The following is a 17,089-nucleotide window of genomic DNA, read 5'->3' on the forward strand; positions in this document are numbered from 1 at the left end:
AATTCCTGTGGTGTTCAACAGACAGTTCAACATTCACTGGAATGAAATGGCTGAGAAGAAAATTTGGGATTTTTTCCAGAGCTGTTTATACAGATAAATACATACGTTTGTTTTCCCTTCTCTGCTCTCTTTTCTCCCCCTCATATCCTCGAGCTTGTATGTGCCTCTGCTAACTGCACATCACACAACATCAAAGATGAAATGAAAGATAAGGACCCGAAAAGCTGAAACAGAGTGAAAGAACCCACCCTACAACAGCGAGATGCACTCATCATCACTTTTCGCCCAGTTGCACTAGAAACAGAAGTTTGAGTGACAGCTCAGAAGCCTGCAGCGAGCAGTGGCATGTGCTATGGGTGGAGCGCGGAGGCCACAGACAGGCGTGACAAAGCTGCACTTTTTTAAACCTGCTTTGTGGTTACGGGCTCCGACGCTAATACTCGCAGCCCAGGCACGGGGCCTCGGCCACCACAGTATTGCGCTGTCAGGATGGATTAACCAAGTCATCTGCACGCAATAACGTTGGGATTGCTGTCACCCCACGTGGGACAGAGCATTCTGCAGTCACGGGGATGAGTCATCGGCGAGGAGCCCACAACAGGGCATGCATGCCGACCAAGATCTACAGCAGGCTAAGGGGAAAAATCATTATCAGATGTTGACATTAAGTATTGATCTTGATATAGGCTGAAGCTTTGAAGCTATTTCACAAAGAGGAGGAGACTGTGATCTGACACTCACCTCATTACACACACACGCTTGCACACACACACGCACACACACACACACACACACACACACACACACACACACACACACACACACACACACACGCATAAACACGCACACACACACAAACACACGCACCATGTACGCGCAGGCACACACCACACACACACACACACACACACACACACACACACACAATCGAAACACACACATAAGCGTGCACGCGCACACACACACACGACTGCCTCCCCCCAGCCTTTCTGTTCCTGGCGGCAGTACTCCACAGCCTATGAAGTGAAAGACAGAATACTGTTATTTTGCACTCAAAAGCTTATCTAACGCTCTTTAATAGACGCATAAGCAGAACAAAAGAGAGACAATATGGTCTCACAAAGGATATCTCGCCCGGAATTAGAGTTCTGTAGGGAGGTTGTACTATGGACCACTTTGGTCACTCTAATTATACTCTCTCAATTAAAAGAGCAATTATGGTACCCCATCCTTCATATGGTAATCAGTCAACCTCAGCCAGGGCCTAGAATGACCTCGCTAACTGAGGGAGAGATGGCAGAACAAAGGGAACGTGAGATCAGAGGAGCCCCCTGAGGGCAGACTTCATCTAATGCGCATTCACAATATATCAGAGCTTTCAATAAAATGCCAGCATGCATAGCGAGCCTCTTCTAATCTTGCAGGCCAAAGCAGGTGAGCCCAAATGACGGGGTGTTTACCATGCGCGTCTACCCCACGACATGCATGTCTACCCCACGACACGCGCGTCTACCCCACAACATATACATCTACCCCACGACATGCGCGTCTACCCCACAACATACACATCTACCCCACGACATGCGCGTCTACCCCATGACACGCGCGTCTACCCCACGACACGTGCGTCTACCCCACAACATACACATCTACCCCACGACATGCGCGTCTACCCCATGACACGCGTGTCTACCCCATGATATGCGCGTCTACCCCACAACATACACATCTACCCCATGAAACACGTGTCTACCCCACAACATACACATCTACCCCACGACATGCGCGTCTACCTCATGACAGGGCAACACGAATGTCAGGAGCACTGAGCTGTAGGACTATGTGCAACAAAAAAAAACATTGCAGATATCCTCCAACTCTGATTGGTCTCTGGGATCGAAACCCAGCAGAAACTACAACTGCAAACACGTCAACTTTAACAGACAGAGCAGTTACGTGGAAGTTTAGAAACTATCAAACTCTCTCATATTGGCCCACTGCACAGACACAGTGAGGGACATACATGAACAGTTGTGTTTAGTGTGTAAGTTAAGATCTGGGCCTTATATTAGCTATTTTTAAGTTATGTATGCCATTAGTCTTGCATTCTCTCTGTCATTAATCTTGCATTCAGTAGCTACTACTATTGACTTTAAGCTGGAACACTTCCATTTATGAGCAATCTTAAATGTAGTGTTTCTGAGAACAATCCCAAGGTCATCTATTACCCCAGCTGGGAGTCATAAGAGTAGGGCTGCTCACATCTCGTCCCCAGAGAAACTTTAACAGTATTCCACTGGGAAAGTGTTTCATCACACATGATTTATCACATGGATTGATATTTAATCCTGGTGTCAACGCTAACAGCCACACCCAGTAACATGGTCATAAACCCCCAAACCCCATTTAGGGAGATAATGTCTTGGTTCTTTTTTTAAATTAATGGACTACAATAGAGGGAAAGATTGTTAAAAATGTTAGAGAACTTAAATACAAGTAAACTGAACCTGATGTCCTCTAACTTATAATGCAGATGAAGATCTCAAAATGAAGACAGAACCGTGCTTGAGGAGTGGTGATGATATAGATAGGGTACTTGCTAAAGAAGGGTTGTGAACAAATGATGGGTTCTAGCTAAAGAAAGGTTGTGAACAAAAGATGGGTTCTAGCTAAAGAAAGGTTGTGAACAAAAGATGGGTTCTAGCTAAAGAAAGGTTGTGAACAAAAGATGGGTTCTAGCTAAAGAAGGGTTGTGAACAAAAGAGGGTTCTAGCTAAATAAGGGTTGTGAATAAATGATAGGTTCTAGCTAAAGAAGGGTTGTGAACAAATGATCAGTTCTAGCTAAAGAAGGGCTCTTTCCTTCCAGGTCCAGGTCTGGAAAAGCATCTCAAAGCCACAAACTCACCGACAGCTCTGCAAAATATTGACTATATTTCATATTACTGTAAATTACTCTCTACAAACAGAATTTTTCAAAAGGTCAACATTACACAAATAGACTAGAATAGATTGGACTGCAAAGATTCCACAGTTTTAATTTAATACCTTATTACTGAACGATTTCATTAACCAGCATTTTTTTCTCTCTCTCTCTCAGTATTCCTAGATGCCATGTTTTTTGTTTTGTTTTTGTTTATCACAAATGGGCTTAACCATTTGTTGGCAAATGTTGGCATTTTATACACCAATCCTCTGGGAAAACCAGAAATGCTCCTGGGAATAGCATATCTGAAGGGAAGACACATGGATGCCTAAAGACCGCCATTGTCCGGCTGTGTGAGCACAGAGTGCTTTTATGCTAAAATGTACAGCAGAGAAAATATTGATGGATTAGGCAGTTAGAGCTAAATCCTTGATACAACCTCATTAACCATGATCGTTAGTTTCAGTTATGTTTCAACATGTAATGCTGCTCTGTGCTCCTGTAGGAATCAGTACAGCCAATCACTTCCTTTGGGGATGTCTGTTAATAACTGGAGCAGAGCTGGTAGTGTCAAGAGGACAAGGCACTGGGTCTCCTGGGCTCTGTGCTTCTCATTAGCAGAGAGCTGCGATGAGACAGACGGCTCCCGCGGAGGTTCTGATCCCGGGCAGGCTCGGTTCTGTAAGCCTCATACCAGTGTCCAGTTCAGCACTCTCTTTGGCCTGACACACAAGGTTCTCTTTGCGTGAGAGTTAGGTTTAAACAACTGTCTGTGCAGTGCTGTGGACCTCGAACAATGGCCTTGTGTACCTGCATTCTGATCAGCTTATGCAAATCTCTGCTTCAGCTCTACAGGGGAGCAACAAAACACTGGTTCTGAATGTGCAACCAACACCACCAACTTCCACATCCACACAGTGCTCCTGCTGGTGTGCAAACCTAGTTAGCATCGTCTTCTCCTGCTCTCCACTTGCAGCTGTTCGTGAGCCACTTGAGTCTTTTGGAAGAAACCTTATCTTTTTTCGATCAGAAAATGGCGGCATTTCAGTGCAACTTTCAAAACGTCCTGGAAGACTCCTGCCCAGTGTTATGGCAGCTCACGCTGATAGAGTCTTTCGCTGGGATTGTAGATTGATTCTTATGTTGTGGCTGTGACCAAATCCATTTAAATAACCTGCAGGCAATCAGGTTCTCTCTGGGTAATTGGCAGGTCCGTTCAAAAGAAGAACATCGCTCAGACTCTCACTTTGAATTGTGGATGATTGGAGTATGAAAAAAGGATGCTTTCTGTTAAGCATAATGGTAGTAAATGCTCTTGACTTAAAGAGAAGAAATACAGAGATGTAGAGAAAAAAAGAGACTGGGAAGAAACGAGTGATGCTAATGTGATGAAGGACATGATTGATTTCTGAAATTAGACTTTAACGAAATCCGGTCAGTCTCAGAATGGCCCATAATCACAGGCCATCTACTGCAGGTAAATCACAAATAGTTTGGCGGACCGGTGACCTGTGTCTATACAGAGAGTCAGTGCATTAACACAATGAAATCTGAGCTGAGGAGAAATTTTAATATTCAGCGAGACAGATAATCTTTAACACCACCCCCTTACCCATCGCTCAGTCAATAAGGAGTAAATGCTAATTAATCACTGGAAGGTTTACTTGATGGGAATGGACATTCGCTTTAGAAACCCTGCTAACCTGTTATGGAGAGGTAATAATAAGGCTAAGGGATGTTGCAGTCAAGTACAAGAGAGTGTATGTTTCTGAAACAGAGCGTGAGAGTTAGGGTGTGTTCATATTTGTAGTTCAGTTCCCACAAGAAAATAATACATGGTTACAATTTAGTCCTGTTTGCTTAGCATTTACACGTGCACACACAATCGAACTGAAATAACTTTTAAAGAAAGTGACATGTGACGCAAGAATGATAGTCTATGGGCTCATTGTGGTCGTGCATATGGGGAGGTATTTTTACCATCTGGAAACACAATAAAAGGTGGTAACATGGATAAAGGAGTAACAGCTCCAGAAATTCCTGTGTTGCATGTTCCAAAAAATGTATGCTGAAAAGAGAAGACAACATAGGTTTTCGATGCCTGTAACAAAACTGTAATGAACAACTTTTTTTTCCCCAATGCACTCTGTTCTATTGTGGCATGTTTAGTGTCAGATCTTATGACATCACGTCCTGTGTTTAGTTCGTTTAGGTGCCTTTGGTTCGTATTGTTTTCATACTTCAAACAAAACCACACCAGAATTCATTTAGAAACGGACCAAGACCCACCTACTGCCACGTCTGAACACACCCTTAAGCAATCCTTGTCTCAGACAGCACATCTTGCAGGCTCTGTGGGTTCTGCCCCTGTAATGTTCTCAATTGCCCCTGGGGAAGTTACTCTAACCACAAATGGACAGCTGTTATGAAATCCTGCAAATCACCCTTCTGCTCTACTCTAGGTGGGAGCTGGAATGCATGCATGCTTGATGATGTTTCTAGCATGTGACAGTTGAAGGCAAATTCTGTGTAAATAATAAAAGCAGTTGAGATCAAACATAAGGAATTCTGAGAGGTGCTTGGAAAGAGAAAATTCCCTTTGCTGAAGTGCTCAAAGAAGAATCTCGAGAAACCTTCTCTGGCTCTACCTATGCTCTCTCTCTCTCTCTCTCTCTCTCTCTCTCTCTCTCTCTCTCTCTCTCTCTCTCTTTGTCTCTCTCTCTCCATTCATAGTCAACAGTGTTTAGCATTAATGTTGGGGTCCCACTGCACTGCTCCAGTGTTAGTGTCCCACTGCTCTGTACAGTTTCAGGTTCTATCTACCTCATCAGCTCACTCTAAAGCCCCTCCTGAACTGGGTCAGATGTAGTAGAGCAAAAACACTGTGCAGGCCAATGGTACTCCAGCACTGGAGCCAAAAACCCCTACAGTTGGACATGGTCCAGATGGATTTGTGTAGTGTATGCCAACTGAAACTCCTTAGTACACATGAGAACATAAATCATCTGGACTCACAAATGAAGGAGTTATGAAAACAGTCAGGAGCTAAGCACATGGCGCAGGAGCTGTTTAACCAGCGGGCAGTGCCAGCGATGCCAGACTGGGTTCAGCCCCAAACACACCAGAAGCCGACACTAAAGTTTGGATCACCATGACAACAGCAGGGGATAAAGAAGTGGGGGAGCTCAGTGCTTTTTTAGTGCTAAGACAACAGGCACTGGGCAGGGGCCTCCCACCTCTATGGCCTTGAAACAGCACAGTTTAAAGTGAGGTTTGTAAATATGCACAAAGCTCAAGTAAGACACATGCCAATGGCAGCCTAACCTAAGACACAGCTCAATCACAGTGAGTTAAGCTGACAAAGAACAGGCTAAAGAAATCCTTTAGTTCCACTTGTCAGCAGCATTAACATTGATTAAACGCACCCCCGGGTGTGAGAGATATTCGCCCAGCACACCTGTACACACTCAAAAGCCCTCGAGCACGTCGCTCCACATCTGGGCCACTGGCAGCTAATCACTACTTGTGTGTCAGCTGTGTTTTCTGACACAACGCACTTAAAGTTCAAACATAAATATTTCGGTGGTGTGGTTTGCACTAAACTGCTGAGGTAGCTTATCAATTACAGCCACCAGAATTCAGCAGCAAAGGGAATCTTGATTCTGACATGACAGTCACGGTGCTCACCCCTAACACTCACTCCTTTGCATTCACTCCTCACATGCCTGCATTCAATCCTCCACGTTCATACGCCTGCCTTCACTCCTCTATGTTCATAAGTCTCAATTCACTTCCTGAATTCACTTCCCCCTCCTTAGCCATAATCATTCCCATCCCAGGACAAAAGGCAAAGAAAGGGCACGTTATGCTTAATGAGAGGGTTTTTTGTCCTATTATCCTAATGTAAAATCTCTAGTGTAATGTACTGTATGACTATTATAATGCTGCTACGTGTGCTTTCTGAATGCAGATATGCTTATCAGATGAGCAAGACTGTAACACACTAGACCAAATGAATCAAAGCTTCCCTCAGCTCTGCACACAAATACACAGCTCACACAGTCAACATGATCAATGTGCAAAGCTTGACAAATACCTCCACCAAACAGGAACTCCGATCTGCATGATAAATGAAACACTTGCAACTGAATCTCACAGTGTGGTTTCTTAATCATTAAACTGTGTGCACATCTAGGCTGTGGGTATTGAATTCACAGCTAGATTGTGTGTACTGACTTCACAGCTAGACTTTGCGTACTGGGTATACTGAATTAACAGCTAGATTGTGTGTACTGAATTCATAGGTAGACTGTGTACTGAATTCACAGCTAGACTGTGTGTACTGAATTCACAGCTAGACTGCATACTGCTAGACTATGTGCACATCTAGACTATTCATGGAAACTGAATTCACAGCTAGACTATGTGTACTGAATTCCATTGTTTTGTCCAATGACTGGCTACATTTCAGAGACACAAAGAGAAGGTCAAGGTAACAGCTACAGATGGTCTCATGTAATACATGCGCTAATATCTAGGTTAATTATGTTGTAAAATAGATTGCAAATCTCTGTTATGGAGCATGGATAGCGAGGGCAATGCCATATTTCTCCAAGTGTCACATTCTCTGCCTGCCTGGTATTCATGATATTCCATCAAACAGCAATCAACTTCTACCTGTGAGTCACCTCCAATAAAGAATCCTGAACACTTTTGGATATTACAGTATCTCACACACAGAGGCAAATTCTGTACAGTACTCGAAGTGAAAGAATCAGATTTGGATAGTTGCCCAGTGTTATTCCATTGTTTTCCAGTGTCGTATGTCCACAAGTGCATACTTGTCATAACAATTAAAGCCCTTTCTGCTACTGAGGTTTGCTGCTTGCATGGTCTTGAAGTTGTATGGATCATAGCTACCTTTATTGAGAACTGCGGAAATAGGCGATCACACATCACCAAAGTTCATTGTCTGTGCTGGATATGTCCATGCTCCTGATTAACTCTGTATACAGGGACTTTAAACAGATCAATTATTGTTTCCCAAATGCCTGGCAACAAGACGCGAGGAGAAAAATAACACTGAAATATGCAGATACAGATCTGACATGAGCTATTAAAACACTCAGACTGACCAGGGGCTTCGAAAACAAATGAAAAGATAAACACCAAAATTCCATTCCAAACCCATGCAAGGAAGAGGAAAAACTCCAAACCAATACAAAGAATAGCAAAAATCAAACTGAACCACAGTATAACACTCCAAGCTGAACCACAGAGTAACACCACTCCAAACCAAACAAAATAACGATACTCTAATCCGATCTACAGAGTAACACCACTCCAAACCAAACCACAGAATAACAATACTCTAACCCAATCCACAGAGTAACACCACTCCAAACCAAACCACAGAATAACAATACTCTGACCCGATCTATAGAGTAACACCACTCCAAACCAAACCACAGAATAACAATACTCTAACCCAATCCACAGAGTAACACCACTCCAAACCAAACCACAGAATAACAATACTCTAACCCGATCTACAGAGTAACACCACTCCAAATCAAACAAAACAATAACAATACTCTAACCCGATCTAGAGTAACACCACTCCAAACCAAACCACAGAATAACAATACTCTAACCCGATCTACAGAGCAACACCACTCCAAAGCAAACAAAACAATAACAATACTCTAACCCATTCCACAGAGTAACACCACTCCAAACCAAACAAAACAATAACAATACTATAACCCAATCCACAGAGTAACACCACGCCAAACCAAACCACAGAATAACAATACTCTAACCTGATCTACAGAGTAATACAACTCCAAACCAAACAAAACAATAATGATACTCTAATCCGATCTATAGAGTAACACCACGCCAAACCAAACCACAGAATAACAATACTCTAACCCGATCCACAGAGTAACACCATTCCAAACCAAACCACAGAATAACAATACTCTAACCTGATCTACAGAGTAACACCACTCCAAACCAAACCACAGAATAACAATACTCTAACCCAATCCACAGAGCAACACCACTCCAAACCAAACCACAGAATAACAATACTCTAACCCAATTCACAGAGCAACACCACTCCAAACCAAACGACAGAATAACAATACTCTAACCCGATCCACAGAGCAACACCACTCCAAACCAAACCACAGAATAACAATACTCTAACCCGATCCACAGAGCAACACCACTCCAAACCAAACCACAGAATAAAAATACTCTAACCCAATCCACAGAGCAACACCACTCCAAACCAAACCACAGAATAACAATACTCTAACCCAATCTACAGAGCAACACCACTCCAAACCAAACCACAGAATAACAATACTCTAACCCGATCCACAGAGTAACACCATTCCAAACCAAACCAAACAATAACAATACTCTAACCCAATCCACAGAGTAACACCACGCCAAACCAAACCACAGAATAACAATACTCTAACCCAATCCACAGAGCAACACCACTCCAAACCAAACCACAGAATAACAATACTCTAACCCGATCCACAGAGCAACACCACTCCAAACCAAACCACAGATTAACAATACTCTAACCCGATCCACAGAGTAACACCACTCCAAACCAAACAAAACAATAACAATACTCTAACCCAATCCACAGAGCAACACCACTCCAAACCAAACCACAGAATAACAATACTCTAACCCGATCTACAGAGTAACACCACTCCAAACCAAACCACATAATAAAAATACTCTAACCCGATCTACAGAGTAACACTACTCCAATCCAAACCACAGAATAACAATACTCTAACTTGATCTACAGAGCAACACCACACCAAACCACAGAATAACAATACTCTAACTTGATCTACAAAGTAACACCACTCCAATCCAAACCACAGAATAACAATACTCTAACTTGATCTACAGAGTAACACCACTCCAATCCAAACCACAGAATAACAATACTCTAACCCGATCTACAGAGCAGCACCACACCAAACCACAGAATAAAAATACTCTAACCCGATCTACAGAGTAACACTACTCCAATCCAAACCACAGAATAACAATACTCTAACTTGATCTACAGAGCAACACCACTCCAATCCAAACCACAGAATAACAATACTCTAACTTGATCTACAGAGCAACACCACACCAAACCACAGAATAACAATACTCTAACTTGATCTACAGAGTAACACCACTCCAATCCAAACCACAGAATAACAATACTCTAACCCAATCTACAGAGTAACACCACTCCAATCCAAACCACAGAATAACAATACTCTAACCCGATCCACAGAATACCACCACTGCCACTGACTAACGCTGCTGAATCCTGGGCTGGGGTGAAAGTGTTTAATGGTGCCTTACCTGTGACTAACAGTTCAGTGGTCCTTCGAACTAGAAAGTTTCCAAACTTGAGTTCACATGTGTAATTTCCAATGTCATCTTCTCTCACTTCCTTAATGGACAGCGTATCCCTCCGCCTCACAATACTGGCTCTCCACTGTTTGGGTTTACACTCCTTTCATATGTGGAAGAGAGAGGAAACACACACACACACACACATGCAGTCAGACAGCTGAAGACAATACAGTTCATGATAACCCTGCGTGAACATTTCATTGTACTGACATGTTAATGAATTGTCTTGAAGTGGGATGCCTTTCAGTGGTGTCAGCAGAACGAGTGTATTAATATTTCATACTTGACAGTGTTTTGACAACAGCAGTAATTTCAGCTTTGAATGTTGGCCTTCACAAAGAATGCCTAACGTGTGTCTGTCAATCACATATTTAGTACGTATTCACGTCCATCTTAAACTCATTACTGGAGCGGAGAGGAACTCATCATGAAACGCTCAAAAGCATTTTGGTGCTGCGTCCATCATTCAGTTATTCTAGTTTGCTCTCCATTCTTTGTCTTTTTCACTGCTGTTCTGTTGTTCTCTACCTCTCTTTCTCTTTCCCAGGCTTAATCCTATCTCTTTCTCTCTCTCCCCCTCCCTCTTTGTCTTTCCCTCTGACCATATCTCGTTCTCCTTCTCTCTTTGTCTCCTCGTCCCTGTCTCTCTCTGTCTTTCTGTCTTTCTCACTCTCCTTCTGTGAACTCTCCTATATGTGGGTTCACTGCAAATTGGCTTCCGCCTGTGTTCAGAGCAACTGTACTCAATCAAATCTGTTTCAAAGTGGCACAAAATAAGCAGGGGGTGCCAGCTCCCAGCCATTACCCATCCCTTCACTCGATTTGTGCGCAAACCAAACAGGAGCTGCTGCTCTCCTAGCACTCTGCTGCTGATGAATGGATGGAGGTGCCGCTGGTCTTGTTCGGTGGTAGCCGTGGCTATGCCACAGACCCTCCCACCACATCCTCACTTTGTCTGCGCTTGGGCTTGTCTCCCCCGTGCTAAGTAACACCGAACATAACTTGAGAGTCAAAACTCTAAATAAGGCTTTCCGTAGTTAATATTCTGTAATGAGAGTCACTCAATTATGAGGGATTTCACTGTTACATGTTCACTGAGGGAAGTTATTTATTCATTTGTAAGTATTTAAGTATTTAAGCTTTGAAAAAAATATTATTCTGATGCATTGCATGTGTGTGTTTGTGTGTGTGTGTGTGTGTGTGTGTGTGTGAGAGAGAGAGAGAGAGAGAGAGAGAGAGAGAGAGAGAGAGAGGGAGAGAGAGAGAGAACAATCCTCTCACCTTGTACCATACGATGTCAAGATCCTTGCTGGGCTGGATGAAGTCCTCTATGTCGGGACAGAGAATATCCTTTCCTTTACTGAGCTCTGCCTTCTCCAGGTGCTTCATTTTGGAGTTGTAGCACAGGTCTGTGTCATTCTCCGACACGGTCAATGACATGGACACTTTCATGCAGTATGTGGAATTTCTGCAAACAAAAGATAGAAAAGAAGGTGAAATAAATCTTAGACCCAGAGCCACTAGTGCCTGTGTGTGTGGCCTGCAATGCCACACAGTACAGCTCTGTGCTGCATCTCCGCAGCCTTTTGTGATTCACTGGAAAGGTAAAAGCTAACCTTATTTCTCTTTTTTCCCTGAACCTTTCAGAAGCTGTTAGCTTCTTTTACAGCATGATCATTCAGCATCAGCCAGACACTGCACCTTTTTGTTGCTAATAGAGATTTGTTGCGAGCAGTGTTTTGTTAACTGGTCCACAGCAGAGAACGTCCCAGATCATACAGAAGGAGTAGGTGGGAAAGACAGTCCTTCAGGTTTGTTAAAACGCTGCTTTCAGCAGCTTTGTATCGTAGCAACAGCCACAACTGAATGAATTGAAAAACAACTCTCCTAACGCAAATAGCAGCGAAAGCTAATGCCAGATGAGAACAGACGGACGGAAGGCCAGAGGACAAAATGCACACGGTCAGCAGAGGGCAGCTGTGATAAAATATAGCTCATGGAGGCTAGGAGGATCAGCCTCCGCTAACAGAAACAGAACGGGCAGAATTATCCTGGGTGACATTCCACTCTGGGGGAAAACTGACTGCACTTTAACTAGGCTGGCTCACTCCTTAACAAAAGGCTGGGAAAAGCAACACTCATAAATTAAACGGGTCTCTGCCTGTCTCTGCCCCCATTACGATATAGACCTGGGTAATGTAGCACTCACAGAGCGAGCTCTGAACGGGCAGTGGGCACTGGTAACCTTCCCAGAACCGACAAATGGAGTCTGACTCTGAAACTCTCATAACATCAACGTGAAAATAATATTGTTGCTTCTGACTGGCAGAGCATGCTGGGGGGTGGGGGCGTTACAAATGCAGGTGGAAAGGCATTGTGTTTGCTCATCCATTTAAGTTCGCAAACCAGTGATGGGAAGAAGATGAACCTGGCCAACCTCACATTATCTACCGAGAAAAGTACGGGTGAAAAACAGGGCAAGGAGCAGGAAGATGGGCAGGTGGAGGCGAAAGAACGCGGGCGAATACCGGAGCTCACGCACTCAGGCAAGCCTGCTTGTCAACAGCACCCAAGATTGATTGAGGCCTTTGTTTTCACATATTATGCAGATTCAGCGCAAGCTAGCAGAAAATTACTTGCCAGAATTGATGTTCTGTAACTGTTCACTCATGACAAAAGTTCAAAAAAGGGAGGAAAGGATTAGACAAGAAGTTGAAGTGACAGCTTGGCGCAGGGCGGAGGAGAAATCATGCGGGCCTGCTCTGTGTGGTCCGGAGGAGACGCTCGCGCGGGCCTGCTCTGTGTGGTCCGGAGGAGACGCTCGCGCGGGCCTGCTCTGTGTGGTCCGGAGGAGACGCTCGCGCGGGCCTGCTCTGTGTGGTCCGGAGGAGACGCTCGCGCGGGCCTGCTCTGTGTGGTCCGGAGGAGACGCTCGCGCGGGCCTGCTCTGTGTGGTCCGGAGGAGACGCTCGCGCGGGCCTGCTCTGTGTTGGGTGTAGGAGATGCTCGCGTGGGCCTGCTCTGTGTTGGGTGTAGGAGACACTCGCGCGGGCCTGCTCTGTGTAGGGCGTAGGAGACTCTCGCGTGGGCCTGCTCTGTGTTGGATGTAGGAGACGCTCGCGCGGGCCTGCTCTGTGTAAGCTGTAGGAGACAGAAAGTGTCTGGCACAGGAGGGGGCGATTACAGGAGAGTCAGCAGGCCAGGTGCACCCCTGCACAGTTCAAATCCCCCCACATGACCGGGACTGCTGAATATTTCAGCAGCGCCACTGGCCCTGCCCACGGGGAACGGAGAAAGTCACATCGGAGGAGAGATGAGTGAGTGACAGGCGAGATCAACTCTCTGTCCTACTTGGCGAAGAAACCCCCCCCTCCCTCTGAGTCCTACTCTAGTTTTCCATCCCATCCCATTGTATTCCACCCATTTCTTTCTTTATTAAGATGCAGCAGCAGCCTGGGAACAAGTAGTAAGGAGACAATATAAAGACACTGTTGTATATGTGACACTGTGTACAGCTGAAATGTTTATTCACCTGACAGTGCTGTAAGCCTGACACTGTGATCAGGCATCAATATTATCAAGTACATGTGTATGTGCTTGATTATGGTTGTGTGTGTGTGTGTGTGTTTGTGTGTGTGTCCGATGTGGGGGGGGGGGGGGGGGCATGTCTCTCTGGATGCTCTTGAATATGAATATTTATAATAAGAAGACCTGAAAATTGCAAACCTCCCCAAACCCAGTAAACGAGAAGACTTGCATTCTCTACTCTGCCTCTCCATGATGTAGTCCTCACTGCACTGCTCAACATTTAAATCTGGGTCTAACTCAGGTTTGTCTGCTTGACCTCCACATCTGTCTGGTAGAAGAAACCAGACATGAAAGGAAGGAGGTAGCAATATGCATGAGCTCTTCACCTGCTGAGTCACAGTACTCCTATCAGGTATGAGTCACAGCACTCCTGTAAAGAGTGAGTAATAGCATTCCTGTAAGGTGTGAGTCACAGCACTCCTGTAAAGAGTGAGTAATAGCATTCCTGTCAGGTATGAGTCACAGGGCTCTTGTAAGGTGTGACTCACAACACTCCTGTAAGGAATGAGTAACAGCACTCCTGTCAGGTATGAGTCACAACACTCTTGTAAGGTGTGAGTGACAGCATTCCTGTAAGGTGTGAGTCACAGCACTCCTGTAAGGTGTGAGAAACAGGACTTCTGTAAGGTGTGGGTGGCAGCACTCCTGTAAGGTGTGAGCCAAAGCACTCCTGTACGGTGTGAGTAACAGCATTCCCATAACGTGTAACTGGCAGCACTCCTGTAAGGTGTGAGTCACAGCATTCTTGTAAGGTATGACTCATAGCACTCTTATAAGGTGTGAGAAACAACACTCCTGTAAAGTGTGAGTCACAGCACTCCTGTAAGGCTTGATCCTTTTGTGTCAAGCATTAAGCAGCTTGCAAGGAAATTAATAACATATAATTAGTGGGATGAAAAGCAGCTGTTGTGTGGGAATTAGGTGTCCAGTGGACCATGGCCATCGCCTGCTTAAATCATTAGGCTGCATCATTAACCTCCTCCTAGTTGCCACAGTCTTACAGACTGAGATGGAGTGATTGCATCTCATGAACTGGCTTTAGAAACACCACCTACAGGATCTGAGGAGAAGGCATGGGACCTTTGGTCGGAGATAATTTCACTTCATATTATGTGCCGGCTCTTGTGAGACCTCTTGTATGGAAGGGAATCTTTCACAGGGCTTAATGAGAGCAGACAATAAGCCAAAATGATGGCAGCCTGAGGCTGGCTGGCCAGAGCATATGGCTACGCTGAGGTTAGGAAGCCAGCCAAACGCTTTCCTGACAAATCCCTGGTAACATCAACATGACTTGTGAACACACCACTACATCAGGCCAGGCCCAGGTTTTTCTGAATACAGAGTGATTCTAGGAAAAAGATGCCCATTTCAAGACAAAATACAGTTGTTAAAAAAAAAAAATACTAAATTGACATGTATATATACTGTGGTCTTGTTGTATATGACTGGTCTGACTGCTGGTCTATATTACTGCTGGAATTGTAGAGATGTTTAAGGGGGAACATGTCTGGTGTGTGTGTCTAGGGTGTGTAAGTCTGTGGGTAGTGTGTGTCTCGGGTGTATGTGCATGGAGTCTGGAGTGTGTGCATCTGAGATGTGAGCGTCTGGTGTGTGTGAGTCTCAGGTGTGAGACTCAAGTGTCTATCTGGGATGTATGAGCCCAGGGTGTGTGGGCCAGGGGTGTCAAAGTCAAATGCCCAGCTGGCCATTTCAAAGAGAGACTGTGTGTGAGAGAGAGAGAGGGAGAGGGAGAGAGAGAGAAAGAAAAAAGAAATATCAAGCACAGATGTCTTGAGGGCCAGTTTTAAAGATCCCCATGGCCATGTGTTAGGGGCAGTACATGGCAGGGCCGATGGAAGTAGGCACATCCTCAATCACTCTGTTATTGTCTGTGCATTATTTATGACCCAGCGAAGTGTGAGTAGAGCATGCAGGCAGCCAGCCAGGCGGGGACAGGGGCTGAGGGTCCAACCCTACCCTCACATGCTGGGGGCGGGGAGGGGGTGCGGGGCCCACCCTACAGTCACATGCTGGGGGCATAACTCAGGCAGCCAGCAGGGAGAACAGCTGATCAACAATTTATTGGTGGCACAGACGGCAGCCAAATGCCCCCCAACTTAACCTGCATTTAACACACAGCACCCATCACTGCACACACACACACACACACACACACACACGCATGCAAACTAATACACACACACGCACAAACTCACACATAAATGTGCACACATACACACACACACACACACACACACCTCCCACCTATCACTGCGCACAGACTCACACACACACATCCACACCATATCACACATAACTGCACATGCACACACCTCTCACCCTTCACCGCACACACACACACCCCCCACCAATCATTGAGAACATGCATGCACACCCCTACCCATCACTGCACATGCACACACTCTTCCCACCCACCATTGAACACACCACCCATAATTGCACGCATGCATGCACACCCCAACACATCATTGCGCATGCAGATGCACACACATCCCAACCACCCATCGCACACACACATCCACACCACCCCACCCATCAATGCACATACACACACACCTCCCACCCATCACTGAGCACACGCATACACACCCCTACTCATCACTGCACATGCACATACACCTCCCACCTATCACTGCGTGCCCACACATACACACACACACACACACACACCATCCACCACACCACCCATCACCACACACATACTCACACACATCCCCATCTCACAAACTGACTGTTTATTGTCCCCCCCCCCCCCCCCCAATTGTACTGAATATTAAATTATGGACATAGTAAGTTTATATCTAAATATTTAGATATTGCACATTTCAGCAAGTAATAAAAATGATCGATTGTGGTCAGCTGCAGTATCAGTGCCAGTGTATGAGCAGAGTAATGAACAAAAATGAGAATCTCTGTTTCTCTCCCTCTCGCTCTTTCACTGTCCATCTCTCTTTCTCTCACATTCACTCACTCATTCTCCATCTCTCTCTCTCTCTCTCTCTCTCTCTCTCTCTCTCTCTCTCTATGGGCATGTGAAGAACCGAAAAGCTGCAGTGCAGTTAATCTGTTTATTGAGTCAAAAGAACCATTTGTCCTTGTA

General features: G+C 45.0%; 1 protein-coding gene across 4 annotated transcripts in view; it reads right to left on the reverse strand.

Annotated features, from left to right (window-relative positions):
* The window catches only part of il1rapl1b (interleukin 1 receptor accessory protein-like 1b), a 294,511-nt gene that overhangs the window by 131,098 nt on the left and 146,324 nt on the right, over nucleotides 1–17,089 (reverse strand). For all 4 annotated transcript variants that reach the window (XM_027011408.3, XM_027011407.3, XM_035520914.2 and 1 more), the window contains exons 4-5: nucleotides 11,662–11,848; nucleotides 10,327–10,480 (exon numbers count right to left, since the gene is read on the reverse strand). In XM_027011408.3, coding sequence (XP_026867209.2) covers nucleotides 10,327–10,480; nucleotides 11,662–11,848 — 341 coding nt within the window. The remainder of the gene's footprint in view (nucleotides 1–10,326; nucleotides 10,481–11,661; nucleotides 11,849–17,089) is intronic.

Source organism: Electrophorus electricus, chromosome 23, assembly GCF_041902795.1.
Source record: "Electrophorus electricus isolate QZ-2024a chromosome 23, ASM4190279v1, whole genome shotgun sequence".
NCBI lineage: Eukaryota > Metazoa > Chordata > Actinopteri > Gymnotiformes > Gymnotidae > Electrophorus > Electrophorus electricus.